Consider the following 15844-nt stretch of genomic DNA (forward strand, 5'->3'; position numbering starts at 1 on the left):
GTTCCAGGAGTCTCAAGGACAGACTTGCCAGTGTTCAGTGATGAAGAACAGTAGCGTTGTTTTACCTGGGAGCGGGCATACACATTTAGGGATCATGACATTGAGAGGTCTTTCCAAAACATCACTGTCTAAAATTTTGGCCTAATCTTCACATATTTTCTGAAGCGCTCCAAATGCACCCTCACACGTGTTATAATCCTGGAACATGATAGGAGGAAGTCAGCTAGAATATGATATTTCTATATATTTATGTTTACATGCTTGGAATGTTTTGTTGCATTAAGTGCTCAGATAAAATTCCATACGTTTTTTTATTTTAAAAGAAAAAAAATGCTAACCATAAATTATTATTTTCCACTTGATTTTTGCTTTTTTTATATCCATTTATTTATTTCAGGTGTGAAGAGCCACGGCTGTGACCAGTGCGGGAAATCATTTGCCAGAAAGGACATGCTGAAAGAGCACATGAGAGTCCATGATAACATCCGAGAGTATTTATGTGCGGAATGTGGCAAAGGTATAAACGGTTTCGTGCTCACATGTGACACCCCCCCCCCCCCCCCCCCATCACACTCAATGTTAAGGTCTGAGAGAATACATGGCATGAAAAACTAGTGTTTGGATGAATACTGGATCCTGTTTCCCCAAGGTTAGGCTAAGGCACAAAATACCAAAATAAAGACCGTGTTCTCTGCATGTGCTGAAACAGAGAAATAAGAGGCTTAAAGTCGCACAGTTGTAAGCGGGTACTAGGCACTAAGGTTTAGCTGGCCATACTTATGTTGAGCCAGTTCAGTGATTGATGCACAAAACGGCTTTTGGCTACACAATGCGCTGCATGAAATAGGGAGGCATTCTGCACGTCAGTCTTGTTAAACCCATAGAGAAGAGGAGTAGGCTCTGCAAATTTGCTTAAAGTAGTGTCTTTATTCGCCACACGTCCAATGTTTCGGCTATGCAACAGCCATCAGCAAACATGGCCACGCTCTTGAGAGAGGCTATTGCCAAAACGTTGGACTCCCAGAATAAAGACACTACTTGGAGCAAATCCGCAGTGCCTACTCCTCTGTATTAGCTCATGCTAACGAGTAGCAGGACTTCCCTGGAGATTTGGTGCACCGGTAGAAGAATCGCAAGTATGTTTTGTAAATTAGGAGTGCACTAAAGCGTTTTTTCTTGTCTAGTTAGACCCACATCTCATTGCTGCTTTTTACACCGCCGTGTAGGTAAAATCAGAACAGAAAACCTACGCCTGTAGTAATGACGGCATAACCACCGCTGAATGTTTTTTGTTTTTATAAAGACCGCTTCAGTAGACAGAGCTGAAGCCTGGGGGGGGGGGAGAGAAGTTAGGAGAGCATAGACAGGCATTGGAGGAGTTGAGAGGCAGGGTGACATGTTTGAAGTCCGTGCGCGAATATGACGGAGACGTCACGGTTATTCTTCTCTTTTCTAGGTATGAAAACTAAGCACGCGCTGCGGCACCACATGAAGCTGCACAAGGGCATTAAAGAGTACGAGTGCACCGAGTGTCACCGCAAGTTCGCACAGAAGGTCAACATGCTCAAGCACTATAAGAGACACACAGGTGAGGGGACGAGTGCCAGTGGTATGTCGTCCGTATGCTCTACTGGTCATAAATGTGCAGAAATGTTTTAGCAGTGCCGCCTTAGGTCAAATATTCCAAGCAATAAAGACAGATATATAAATACTTATTTGTAAAGTATTATAGGGTTCCATGTTGAAATGGGTTTGAAGCAAAAGTTGACATGGTGTGCTCATTTGCATGTTGTTACCCAGAGTCCCGGGCTGCAGGGAAAGCACTGTGTGCTAGGAGATAACGGTGAAAAGCAGGCTGCTGACCTGTCTGAGACGTGAATGTGCTCACACGTGATATTTTTATTTGCCATTTGTAACGTGTAATGTATACCTGTATTGTGCCACTTATTATAAGGCATTGTAGTCTGACTATGGGGTGTGTGTTTGTTATTGTATTAGTGCTTGTAATGTAGCTTTCCAACAAATGTCGATGTAGACAGATTGTACTACCCGTGGCAGAACTGTTTTGAATACAATGTTGCATGTTATTAATGTGTATTGAAGGCATGCTTTATTAGAGAGACTGCGTGCTTTATTAGGCTGCGGTCCCAGTCAGCGCTGTAGCATACATGCCCAGCGGGGGGGCGGCGCGTGCACAGCGCTTCACTGCGGTCTTGGGAGAGATTGCGATGGGAGGGGGCGTGGTGGGGGTTTTGCGGGGGCGTGGCCATGACCTCACGTGACTCGTTCGCCCTCAATGGCTGAACCGCAAGTTCCAAATAAAAAAAAATTATATTTGAGAAAACTTGTCGTAGATCGCGGCTGCCAAATGCGCGCTGAGGCAGGTACTGGGTCCGGTCTGATTGGGGGGGCGTTGCTTGTGCGCACAGTGCATGCTAAGGTGTGCGCTGTAGAACGCAATGGGACTGCAGCCTTAGAGAGACTGCGTGCTTTATTAGAGAGACTGCGTGCTTTATTAGAGAGACTGCGTGCTTTATTAGGGAAATCTGTCATGTTGGCCCTATGTTACATGCCCTCTTTACATGGTGCCACATGTGCCATGCATTGTTTATGAGGACATCTTTACACTTGAGTCCTGTTGGTCACCTTCAAGTATTTTCAGGGGAAGAAGACGAACAATAGAAATCCACAGATTCTTCGTTATTTTATCACGTAGTTACGTATTATCACACGAGTAAAGATGGACTCTACGTACGGTAAACTGCTCGATTGGTTGTAGAGACCTTGATTAAAACAATAGTGGATCTCTACACTCTCTATGCTTGTATAGTCACTCACCCGTTTATTGTGTGTGTGTGTGTGTGTGTGTGTGTGTGTGTGTGTGTGTGTGTGTGTGTGTGTGTGTGTGTATAGTAATTGCTGTTGAGGGCAAAATGTTTGACTACAGCAGCGTTACCCAAACTTTTTTTTTCCCGTGACCCGGGTATTTTTGAACTTCACTTTAGTGACCCACTAAAAATGTTATTGCCTATACTGGCCTATAGGTAAAATAAAACAGATATGAATGTCCATACAGTTTTCATATACTCTCCCAATCCCCTCTATTTTCCACACCCCCCCCCCCCATCTCCCTCTGACCTGCACAGGCGCACATAGTCCCTGACCTACAGACACTCACACAGACAGACCAACACAGACACCCACACAGACAGGCCTGCACAAACACACACAGCCACTGATACACACACACAGACACACAAAGTGGGAGTACAGAGGCAACGACGAATATGAGTGACTGGACAAGGGGGGCAGGGAGAGAGGAAAGGCCGGTGATCCGAGCAGGCGGCTCCCGGCCTCCCCCTGCACCCACAGTCCGCCAGCCAGCGGCAGCGACTGCGCACCACCACTGCCTGCATCTCCCGCACCAAAGGGACGGGGGAAAGGAGTGCCAGGACAAGAGGCACAGCTACAACACCCCCGCTACCACCTACTATCACCCCGGGCAGGCAGCGGGGGGGGGGGGGGGGGGGGGCGGACACCGTGCGGCCAGCCTCGCTGCGACCCGGCAATTTTGCTTCCGTGGCCCGGTGCCGGGTCGCGACCCACCATTTGGGAAACGCTGGACTACAGTATTTGTTAGTATGATGTAACATTTTCCATTCTCATTTAGGGATCAAGGACTTCATGTGTGAGCTGTGCGGAAAGACGTTCAGCGAGAAAAATACAATGGAGACCCATAAACTCATTCACACAGGTAACTACATAATCTCTATATTATATCTCAGATTTCAGATAGGAATACCTTCGCTGCTGGATGGACCTGCAATGCATTGCAAATATATAATATTCCAGAGCTATGGTGGTTGATGCTGCTTTGGGCCCCTTCCACAGTCGTTGTAATTGTCCCTCTCCTTCTGTGACGGCTGTAACACATGGACTGTATGATGCAGCATTACCATTTAACCATTTATACTAAACGTAGCTTAATTGAAATAACTTACACCAGACACAAACATAAGGTGGTGTTAAGGCCGCTGCACAATTTATTAAACCATCATAACAATACATAACTCAAGCCATTACATAATGTTACCCCTTGCCTCCCAGCCAGAGAAACATATTTCATAAATAACAATGGCTCCGTCTCCCAGCCAGGAACCCAAATTATCATCACAACCAAACCAACAATGTAACCGTTCCTGAGACCTCGCTCAGAAATACCCCACCAACAATGTAACCGTTCCTGAGACCGTGCTCAGAAATACCCCACCAACAATGTAACCGTTCCTGAGACCACGCTCAGAAATACCCCACCAACAATGTAACCGTTCCTGAGACCTCGCTCAGAAATACCCCACCAACAATGTAACCGTTCCTGAGACCGTGCTCAGAAATACCCCACCAACAATGTAACCGTTCCTGAGACCACGCTCAGAAATACCCCACCAACAATGTAACCGTTCCTGAGACCGTGCTCAGAAATACCCCAGCAACAATGTAACCGTTCCTGAGACCGTGCTCAGAAATACCCCACCAACAATGTAACCGTTCCTGAGACCACGCTCAGAAATACCCCACCAACAATGTAACCGTTCCTGAGACCGTGCTCAGAAATACCCCACCAACAATGTAACCGTTCCTGAGACCGCGCTCAGAAATACCCCACCAACAATGTAACCGTTCCTGAGACCATGCTCAGAAATACCCCACCAACAATGTAACCATTCCTGAGACCCGGCTCAGAAATACCCCACCAACAATGTAACCGTTCCTGAGTCCGTGCTCAGTAATACCCCACCAACAATGTAACCGTTCCGGAGACCGTGCTCAGAAATAACCCACCAACAATGTAACCGTCCCTGAGACCGTGCTCAGAAATACCCCACCAACAATGTAACCGTTCCTGAGACCGTGCTCAGAAATACCTCATCAACAATGTAACCGTTCCTGAGACCATGCTCAGAAATACCCCACCAACAATGTAACTACCCCTGAGACTGTGCTCAGTAATACCCCATCAACAATGTAACCGTTCCTGAGACCGTGCTCAGAAATACCCCACCAACAATGTAACCGTTCCTGAGACCACGCTCAGAAATACCCCACCAACAATGTAACCGTTCCTGAGACCACGCTCAGAAATACACCACCAACAATGTAACCGTCCCTGAGACCACGCTCAGAAATACCCCACCAACAATGTAACCGTTCCTGAGACCCTGCTCAGAAATACCCCACCAACAATGTAACCGTTCCTGAGACCGTGCTCAGATATACCCCACCAACAATGTAACTACCCCTGAGACTGTGCTCAGTAATACCCCATCAACAATGTAACTACCCCTGAGACCGTGCTCAGAAATACCCCATCAACAATGTAACCGTTCCTGAGACCACGCTCAGAAATACCCCATCAACAATGTAACCGTTCCTGAGACCACGCTCAGAAATACCCCACCAACAATGTAACCGTTCCTGAGACCACGCTCAGAAATACCCCACCAACAATGTAACCGTTCCTGAGACCCTGCTCAGAAATACCCCCCCAACAATGTAACCGTTCCTGAGACCACGCTCAGAAATACCCCACCAACAATGTAACCGTTCCTGAGACCACGCTCAGAAATACCCCACGAACAATGTAACCGTTCCTGAGACCCTGCTCAGTAATACCCCACCAACAATGTAACTACCCCTGAGACCATACTCAGAAATACCCCACCAACAATGTAACCGTCCCTGAGACCATACTCAGAAATACCCCACCAACAATGTAACCGTCCCTGAGACTGTGCTCAGAAATACCCCACCAACAATGTAACTGTTCCTGAGACCGTGCTCAGAAATACCCCACCAACAATGTAACCGTTCCTGAGACCGTGCTCAGAAATACCCCACCAACAATGTAACTACCCCTGAGACCATACTCAGAAATACCCCACCAACAATGTAACCGTCCCTGAGACCATACTCAGAAATACCCCACCAACAATGTAACCGTCCCTGAGACCATGCCCAGAAAAACCCCACCAACAATGTAACCGTTCCTGAGACCATACTCAGAAATACCCCACCAACAATGTAACTACCCCTGAGACCATACTCAGTAATACCCCACCAACAATGTAACCGTTCCTGAGACCACGCTCAGAAATACCCCACCAACAATGTAACTACCCATGAGACCGTGCTCAGAAATACCCCACCAACAATGTAACCGTCCCTGAGACCGTGCTCAGAAATACCCCACCAACAATGTAACTACCCCTGAGACCGTGCTCAGAAATACCCCACCAACCATGTAACCGTTCCTGAGACCGTGCTCAGAAATACCCCACCAACAATGTAACCGTTCCTGAGACCGTGCTCAGAAATACCCCACCAACAATGTAACCGTTCCTGAGACCACGCTCAGAAATACCCCACCAACAATATCACCGTTCCTGAGACCACGCTCAGAAATACCCCACCAACAATGTAACCGTTCCTGAGACCGTGCTCAGAAATACCCCACCAACAATGTAACCGTTCCTGAGACCGTGCTCAGAAATACCCCACCAACAATGTAACCGTTCCTGAGACCACGCTCAGAAATACCCCACCAACAATGTAACCGTTCCTGAGACCACGCTCAGAAATACCCCACCAACAATGTAACCGTTCCTGAGACCGTGCTCAGAAATACCCCACCAACCATGTAACTGTTCCTGAGACCGTGCTCAGAAATACCCCACCAACAATGTAACCGTTCCTGAGACCACGCTCAGAAATACCCCACCAACAATGTAACTGTTCCTGAGACCATGCTCAGTAATACCCCACGAACAATGTAACCGTTCCTGAGGCCGTGCTCAGAAATACCCCACCAACAATGTAACCGTTCCTGAGACCCCGCTCAGAAATACCCCACCAACAATGTAACCGTTCCTGAGACCATGCTCAGAAATACCCCACCAACAATGTAACCGTTCCTGAGACCACGCTCAGAAATACCCCACCAACAATGTAACCGTTCCTGAGACCGTGCTCAGAAATACCCCACCAACAATGTAACTACCCCTGAGACCATACTCAGGAATACCCCACCAACAATGTAAACGTTCCGGAGACCGTGCTCAGAAATACCCCACCAACAATGTAACTACCCCTGAGACCCTGCTCAGATATATCCCACCAACAATGTAACCGTTCCTGAGACCATGCTCAGAAATACCCCACCAACAATGTAATTACCCCTGAGACCGTGCTCATAATTAACCCATTTCCAACCTTGTGCTGCAAAAAAAATAAACCACTTTTCTTTTTATAAATATACCATACACTAACAGCAGGTAGGGGAGAGAAGAGTGGGAATCTTGCCCCACCCTTCCTCTCAGGTGAGTGATAATACCTTGCTGCCTTTGTCCTTTATTTATATCCCCAAATTCCCGCCCAAACTTGACTCCTCCCTGCCTACCACCACTCAGCCAATGATTTGACCCTTAGCCTAGCAACACACCTTCAACCAATCACTAAACACCTGCCTTATCTGTACCTGGTAATAACCCACACATTTCCCGCCTAATTCACCAGCTTCCCATTAACCAATCGCCTTTCAGCCCCTTTGACCAAGGTGAATCAGGGGTCACCCCCAGTCCCATGTCTGCCTATGGCTAATTGCCTTTTCAGGCTTTCATTAAACTCATCTCTTAAAAGCTTCACTGTATTTTATCTTTTGAGTGAGAATGAGTATTTTTTTTTTTTTTTTTTTTACAAATTGCATTGAGCTTGTCCAGGGCCTAATAAAATCAAACGTTCAGACAATGAGGGAGAGGGTATGTCGGAGATCAAAGAAAGAAAAAGCAATAACTGATTGATTGTTAAAATTATGCCCTTTCTCTTTTATGTAGAACATCCCCTACCCGCCCCCCCCCCCCCTCTCCCCACACACTCACCCTCTAATGTTTTACTTCTGTATATCTATGTTTGGAAAATCAATAAAAATTTAAGTTGGGGAACAAAAAAAAATGAAGCCTTTACTATAAACCAGTAATCACTTCAAGTTTAAAAAGCACGTCTTGCAGAGAGGCATTTAAACACATTGCCTCCTCATAACTTCTGTGCACAGAAACAGCAGCTACATGTGTTTTTATTAAAGATGCAAAAGTTAAACCCATAAAAAGGATTAGAAATATCTCCTAACTGTGTCATAATGAAATAGAAAGGAGGAGGAAGCAGAACAAGCATAAAAAGGGTCCTCGCCAACATATATTTCGTTTTGCTTTTTTGTTTTATAATGAAAAATAAAAAAAGAGCCTATTTTCGGCTCCCAATAAATATCAGAGGCTTTCATTGTGGTAACTTTCTAGCAGGAAGGACTATTTCCCATGCTCTGCTGGGACAGGGGTCTCGTGCTGCGTGTGGGTTTGTTATTTGAATTAGCTCTGTCACTTTTCTTTGTGTTTTTTTTGGGCTTCCAATGAAGTGGGGAAGCAATGGACCTGCTCCGTGTGTGACAAAAAGTACGTCACGGAGTACATGCTGCAGAAACACGTCCAGCTGACTCACAACAAGATCGAGGCTCAGTGCTGCCATCTGTGCGGGACAAAGGTGTCGACTAGAGCCTCCATGAGCCGGCATCTGAGGCGCAAACACCCGGAGGTGAGTCGGGGGCGGGGGGAAGGGTGGGAAACTGTTATAATTTAATAGAATATATATATATGTATATATATATATATATATGCAAATATAACTGTATGCTCATCTGCATGTCTTAGGCAGGTCTGCAACCCCGCCTTTCCCCATCATCACCCAGCACACAGCACTTCCACTGCAGCAAGGGATTCTGGGAAATGACATGCAAATGAGCACACAGTGCCACTTTTTGCTTCAATAACCATTTTTAACATGGTTCCCTATTGGCTTAAGCTTGCTGCATGGTCACAGCTTTGAGCACAGCCAGGGTTAAGGTGCATAGCCAGAAAACCCACCCACAGACAGCTGTTTCGACCTTAATGGGTCTCATCGGTGTGGGGTTGGTTAACTGGGTATGCAAAGAAGCTAAAGGATGGGGTTTACCATACTGAGTTAAGTTATGGTGAGAGTATATATATATACTCTCAGAAGATTAATTCCTTGCATTGAAGGCACAGTTTTGAAGACGGGGAGTTGGTAGACGTGAATGGAGTTGGTTTCTGTTGCAAGTAATAGTACCCGTATCATGTGACCCAGTGCCGAGTTTTTATGGTGGAATGTTACAGCCATTGGTCTCGGATGAACCGTGCTCGTCATTGCTCTACTTCCTGTACAATGCGTCACAAAACTGGGGCAGCTGAATAACCTTCACCACACTTCCGTTTGTGGCATTATAAAGCCGAGCCACCTTCAGCCGTTTCTATTCAAAGCCGCAAAAGAATAGGCGGTATACGGCAAACAAATGTACGGTCAATCTGCCCTTAATGCCAATGTCATACAAGCATCTAACCAGGTGACACTTTCTTTGTTAGGTCCTTTCTGTGCGAATTGAAGATTTAGACGACCTGCAAGAATCTGCAGCCATTGACACATCTATAAGAATCGTTGAGGTAACCGAACCAGACTAGGTGTATCCACAGATGGCAGTGGCATGTTAGTTATATCACTATATCATGGTCGTGCCTTGAGTTTTACACATTTCTATCACACATTATATAAGTTATGGTGAGTGAAAAAAGTGACAAACCCTTCCACCGTGCAGCGTACATCAAATAAAAATGATCACTTGTGAGCACATTCACATATCTCAGACAGGTCTGCAACCTTGCGTTTCACCATTATCTCCCAGCATGCAATGCTTCTACTGCAGCTAGGGATTCTGGGAAATTACATGCAAATGAGTGTCAACTTTTGCTTCAAATCCATTTCAACATGGGACCCCTATGAGCTTATGCCTGCCGCGTTACACGTCTTTTCAGCACAGCCTGGGTTAAAGTGCATAGCCAGTAAACCTACTCGTATTGTTTTTTTTCCACTTGCACGGTGAGGTGAGGGTGTGAGCGCTGAGGGGGGTTCGCTTCTGTTCCGGGTACGAGCCGCTCCGAGGACAGTGACAGGAGGGGAGTTTCACTGGGGCAGTATACATGTCTATACATTTCTCCGGGTTGGTCTCAAGTGATGATGCCAATATAACCGGTAACCGAAGATCCATGGCAGCCTTTTTGGTCCTGGTGTAGGTCCGGTGAAGGGTGTGCATTGCAACGGACCAACCAGAGACGTCTGAATACTCAAAAGCTCTTGCACAATATACAGCTCCTTCTTGAGATATAAAACCCGTAATACAATGAACGCTAGATTGGTTTATTATTTACAGTATCTGTTTTCATGTGTTCTTAAAAAAAAAAAACTGCTGTACTGTACATAAATGTTTTTGTTATTTTTTTGGAAGCATCTATACTGTAAATTAAACATTTAAGACCTCTTACATACTGTTACACTTTTTTATTTTATTTTTTAACCTTATGTTTTCTTTCTGCTTTCTAATGTAAGGAATGGGGGTTTTACCTGGGGAAACTCCTGCTCAGCATGTAGTGATTAAACACAAGGAGCAGCTAGAAGAAATGAAACCCTTCCCATGTCTCCGCGCTCCGTGTTTACAATCAAACGCTCAAGATAATTTAGGTTTCAATCCTTAAACCTGCCACTGCTCTGGGTTTTTTTTCGGTCTGAGGAGGGACTGCGCCTTTTATTCAGTGGTTGCCAAATATTGCAATCGCTGCCTTCCCAACTAGGGTTGCCAGGTGGTTTCTCCAAAATTACTGGACACAAAAGTTGCGACGTGCTTGGGACACACACACACCTCTCACCGCTCCATGCCGTTTCCTCTCCTCCTTGGCCCCACCCCCTCCTGATTGGCTGTTGCTGGGTAATGGAACCAATCAGAATGGAGGAAGCTGCCCAGCCCCCTAGCAACCGCTCTGCTCTCTCCCTGCTCAGGGAAATCCTGCAGCCTCCCCCCCCCCCACAAGCCTGGTCAGGTCACTATGTCCAGAGAGGTAATACCGGACTTAATGTCCAGTAAAAAATTAGAGGTAATACTGGATGAATGTCTAAATAGAGCCCGGTTCAATACTGGACACCTGGCAACCCTACAGTCCCAACATGATACCTTTTGCTTTACAGTTCCACTTCAGTGGCCTTCATGCAGCCTCCTCTGTGGTGGAATTTTGGCAGCAGATATCCATAGGGAGTATGGAAATAATGCCATTACGTAGCTTTGTGCAAGATGGTTACATTGATCTCAGCTCATGTCTGTGTCCGCTGTTTTGTAGACCGAGCTAGATGTGGAAGAGGATGAAGAATTACGAGGGGGCACGCAGATGCGAACTGGTACACCCAACACCGAGAAGGATAATGCTGCGGAAGGGGAGGACGCGGTGCACCCCGAGGGTCCCTCCTTCACCGAATACCACGAGAAAGGGGCCGAGTTCACACACAGCACCGGGGATGAGGCCGGCTCCGCGGTGGAAACCCTTCAGCAGGTCAGAGCATCGATCGGTATTATTAAAGAGACCAGTGCAGCCCGACGTTACTTTCAATGTGCGGCGAGGAGAGGGACCATTTAAATCGGCAACTACCCCAGGCTTCACATCTCCTCGCTGTGATTCATTTGAGAAGAAACAAGGAACCCACCTTTTTTTTAGCACAGCCGCAGAGTGTCTTGCGTATATTGATCTGTGCTTCAGCACAGGTGGCTCAATCAGAGGCTCAGTCTTCGATTGAGCCACCTGTGCTGAAGCAGGGATATGAGGACTGGAGTTGAGCACCCCTGCACTAGTAGCTGAAGAAATGCATCGTATTCACCTTGAACTCGAATACTACTGTGTTTATAAAGTAGCGACGTGTTAACCTAAACCTTTTATTCAGAGAGATTTAAACCAAATACACTGGGGGTGTTAATAATATATATTTTTTAAAAACATCTCTCTTCCCCCCCCCCCCCCCCCTTTTTTTTTTCTCAATGAAAAAGTGCGGTATTTAATTAATAATTCGACAAGAAACAGCAGGATAAAGACACTGGGAATCACAGTCCCGGCCGCCTGCTTTTACTAGCGTAATCACATTTGAAGCATAAATATTGGACCTGCTCAGTATGGAAAGAAGGTTATATTTTTACTATAGAAGCGCAGGAGCAATATGCCCAAATATTCTGGGTGCTGGAACCCCCGTCTAGAAAGATTGCCAGTTGGTGAAAAGCAGATTAATGAAAACCTTTATACAAGAGCGGAGGACAGAGGGGGGGGGGGGGGGAGGCCGACCTGGGGGGGGTGGAGGAGGGGACCGGGCCTGGGGATAGAGGGTGGAAAGTAGGGTGGTGATGGATGGGGGGGAAGGTGGGCTAGGGGTGTAAGAGGGGGTGGGGGAAGGCGGGGCTTGGGGTTGAGGGGGAAGGTGGGGCTTGGGGAGGCGGGGCTTGGGAAGAGGGGTGGGGTGGGGGGATTGGGAAGGAGGGGAGGAAAGCGGGGATTGGGAAGGAGGGGAGGAAGGCGGGGCTTGTGATTTTGGTGCCTAAAGCACAGGGAACTTGCCCAGTGTCACAAGGAAGACTCACACTGAAGTTGGTTTAAATCGCAAAGGCATTGTGCTTTCCGCTAATCTACTGTCAGCCCTACTTATGTTGTTTATTTTTCTTCTAGGTTGTGGTAACCATCAGTGACGCGAACGTCTCTGTCCCATCTTGTACAATGGGATTAACAAACATCACGGTCACTCCCATTACTACCACAGCGGGCACACAGTTCGCCAGTCTCCAGCCAGTGGCCGTGGGCCACTTAGCCACACCTGAGCGACAGCTGCAGCTGGACAGCTCCATCCTGACGGTGACCTTCGACGCGGTCAGTGGCAGCGCCGTGCTTCACAACCGGGCGGCCGAGCTGGCAATCGCCGCCTCACAGGAGACGGCTGGTCCTCAGCCTGTGGCACACTTCATCAACCTCACCACCTTTGTGAACTCCATCGCTCCTCTGGGGGGTCAGATCGCGACGGATGGGCCACTGACGTGGAGGGCGGTACCCGCGAATGAGACTCCACCCGAGGAAGAGCAGCAATCCGAGCAGACGGCGCAGGGGCAGCAGCCGTCTCCGGTACAGGCTGGGCAAGCAGCTCAAACGGACTCGCAGGAACAGATGTACAGCTACTGAGCTACTGACCACGGTCGCTGTTACCTGTGCAGCTAACTAAGCTATTGACCAGAACAACATTTTTATGCAACTACTAAGCTATTAACTCGGACTGAAGAAGCCTGTTTTTCGTATTAAATATTATTTTCCCATTCACTGAAAGAGGGGACCGTGGTGAATTGTTTTGGCCACTCTGGCAGTGAAGAGGTTAAGAGAAGGATACTTTCATCGGAAGAAGGGTTAATAAAAATGAGATCTTTAGCAGGGGAGAGCTTTAAAAAATAACAACTGCCCTGCAACAGCAAAGGGTTAATGGAAGCAGGGCACTCTGGCAAGTGAAGGGTTAACAAAACTCCAACTGTAGCAGCAAAGGAGCGGAGACAACAGAACCGACCAGCAGCCGGTGGGGGGTTAACAAAACAGACCCTCTGCCATCTTTCCAAACCCCCCACCCCCCAAGCGACTGCAAACTGATGAGATAACGAAAAATCTCGAAGGATGAACTGGACTGTGCGATTCTGTAACCTTCGGTTTTCCATCATGTTGTGATACATCCTGGCGCCAAGGATACCCCCCTCTCCCAGGATACCTCCCTCTCCCAGGCTCGCGTTGTAAGGTTCACTATTACTAGTAAGGACTATTGTCGTTTTTTGTTCTTGCAATATCTCCCCACGTCAGAAACCCCATCTCTGAAACTCGCTCAGAGGTTCCTTCTTGGAACAGACGCATAATCTGCACTGAACACCCTTTTATTTTATGCAAGAACCTAGAAACCAGCAACAAGAAAAAATAACAATTTTTCTGTAATTGTGACATTATTCAGCATGTGTACAACAATTTCTGATATAGCGCACAACCCGGTATAACATAATTAAGCCCTTAGAGGGACTTGCAGTGCATTGACCTTAAATGGGTTAAAGGAGCATAGTGTGTCCCTACACCAAAGGAATTATTAGCAGAAAATGACCTGTTAGCCGAGCCTTTTTCTCGTCTCCATTCCACATTCTGTTCTATAGATTGTGCTCACTTTTGTAAGGATCATGTGCATCAAGTGCCAGTCAGTGGGCGTTCATGCCGGAACGGGTGCAATAATCCATACTGTGTGCCCCATAATGTTTGGGTAGAAAGAGAGATTAAAGGAGCAATTCATGCATTTTTTTTCCCCCCCCATTATTATTATTATTATTATTTTTGTACATAGGTTTTAAGCCGGGGGTCTCCGGAACTGAAACCCCATTAATTTCAGCTCCGGATATCCACTGCTTCCCGAGATACTTGTCTCCAAAGGGGATGTTTGTCGGCAAAGTTTAGAGCCCCCCACGTCACGTGGGCCAATAGCAAGTCGAACCTGATGATGTCACGGCTTCCTATTGGCTCGCAGCGAGCGGGCACTTTGAAACCCAACCTTGCTAGCGGAGCGGCTACCGGCAACCCATATGGAGTCAATCATCCTGGGAAGCATGTGTTTCCCGGAGCTGAAATAATGGGGTTCAGCTCTGGAGACCCCCCCTGCTTCAATCCTACGTTGAAAAGAAATTGCACATGTGGATTGCATCTTTTAAGGTTGCACTAAACACCATATAGCCTGTGTGAATCAACAAGCCTGGTGTTCGTAAAGGCCCCGGTAATCATTTATGAGATTTAGGGGGTAATTCTATATCCACCAAAGCAGCCACTAGGGACGTTTTAGGCCCATTTATGTCAATGGGAGTTTCTCGGACAGAAATGTCCCGACTGGGCGGTTACGAGTATATAGAATCGTCCGCTTGGGTTATTTTGATGATGGTACATTGCATGTATTGTTGGATCATTTGCTGCTAATAAACGCCCCTCAGATTAGAGGGGTACAGTTACTATCCGAGCACCGAGAACCTCCGGTGACCGATTAGTACAAATAGGTGTAGTGGTTAATGTGTTGTGCATTCAATGCCTCTTTGGACTACGTGCATTCGTGATCGTGTGCAAATCTTACTAGCATTCCAGCGATATCCACCTGCGATGCAAGAGGTAATACTGTATGCTGGGCCAGCTCTGTGTTATACATGTTTGCATTCTTCACAACACTGATGGGAATAAAATGCAGATACAACTAATTCAGTGGGACGTTTCCTCACTACTCGGAGAGACGAGTCCCGATTTGATTGTTTCCGTGACACTGAATGGCATTGATTTGCTCAATTACTTTGTGAGGATAGAGAATTATGTCTTGTAAATCATGAAGTCTTTCCTTTCCCCCCCTCTCCCATTTTGAAGAGCAGAGGTCACATGAATAATACCAGTGCCTCCTCCTTTGTAGCAAATTGTTGGAATTTAGATTTTTTTTTTCGGGGGGGGGGGGGTGGGGGGCTTGTTTCTGTCAGAAGTAGCTGTAAACGATCTGAGGTTTGTGCAATGACCACATATAAATATTACGTACACACACTATTTTGACCAATACTTATTTGATCATGCAATGGTAACTTCATGGTGCAGTTAGCGGGGCTGCTTTGTATGCACCATGGGGCCCCCGCAGAAGCAAAGGGATAAGATCCCAGGTTTTCTTATGAAACTTTCAATTGTCTAAATATGTCACGGTGCCCACTACTGGTTTAGGTATCCAAAGTGCCACTCATTGCCTTTCTGTCCCAGGAGTACAGAGAACAGGGATACTGCTGCCTCGGTTCGGAGCTCCCCTCCAGTCAGCGGCTTAATGCCGGTGTGCTGATGAATCC

General features: G+C 46.9%; 1 protein-coding gene across 4 annotated transcripts in view; it reads left to right on the forward strand.

Annotated features, from left to right (window-relative positions):
• PRDM15 (PR/SET domain 15) overlaps nt 1–15473 on the forward strand; it is a 64068-nt gene extending 48595 nt beyond the window's left edge. For 3 of the 4 annotated variants that reach the window (XM_075593692.1, XM_075593694.1, XM_075593693.1), the window contains 7 exons: nt 398–517; nt 1457–1588; nt 3671–3753; nt 8461–8640; nt 9486–9563; nt 11286–11495; nt 12651–15473. In XM_075593692.1, the coding sequence (XP_075449807.1) occupies nt 398–517; nt 1457–1588; nt 3671–3753; nt 8461–8640; nt 9486–9563; nt 11286–11495; nt 12651–13154 (1307 nt within the window). In that variant the 3' untranslated portion in view covers nt 13155–15473. Of the gene's footprint in view, nt 1–397; nt 518–1456; nt 1589–3670; nt 3755–8460; nt 8641–9485; nt 9564–11285; nt 11496–12650 lie in introns of all 4 variants that reach the window. The other variant, XM_075593695.1, reaches the window with a different exon arrangement.
• The last annotated feature ends 371 nt before the right edge of the window (nt 15474–15844 follow it).

This window comes from Ascaphus truei, chromosome 3 (genome assembly GCF_040206685.1).
Source record: "Ascaphus truei isolate aAscTru1 chromosome 3, aAscTru1.hap1, whole genome shotgun sequence".
NCBI classification, from domain to species: Eukaryota; Metazoa; Chordata; class Amphibia; order Anura; family Ascaphidae; genus Ascaphus; species Ascaphus truei.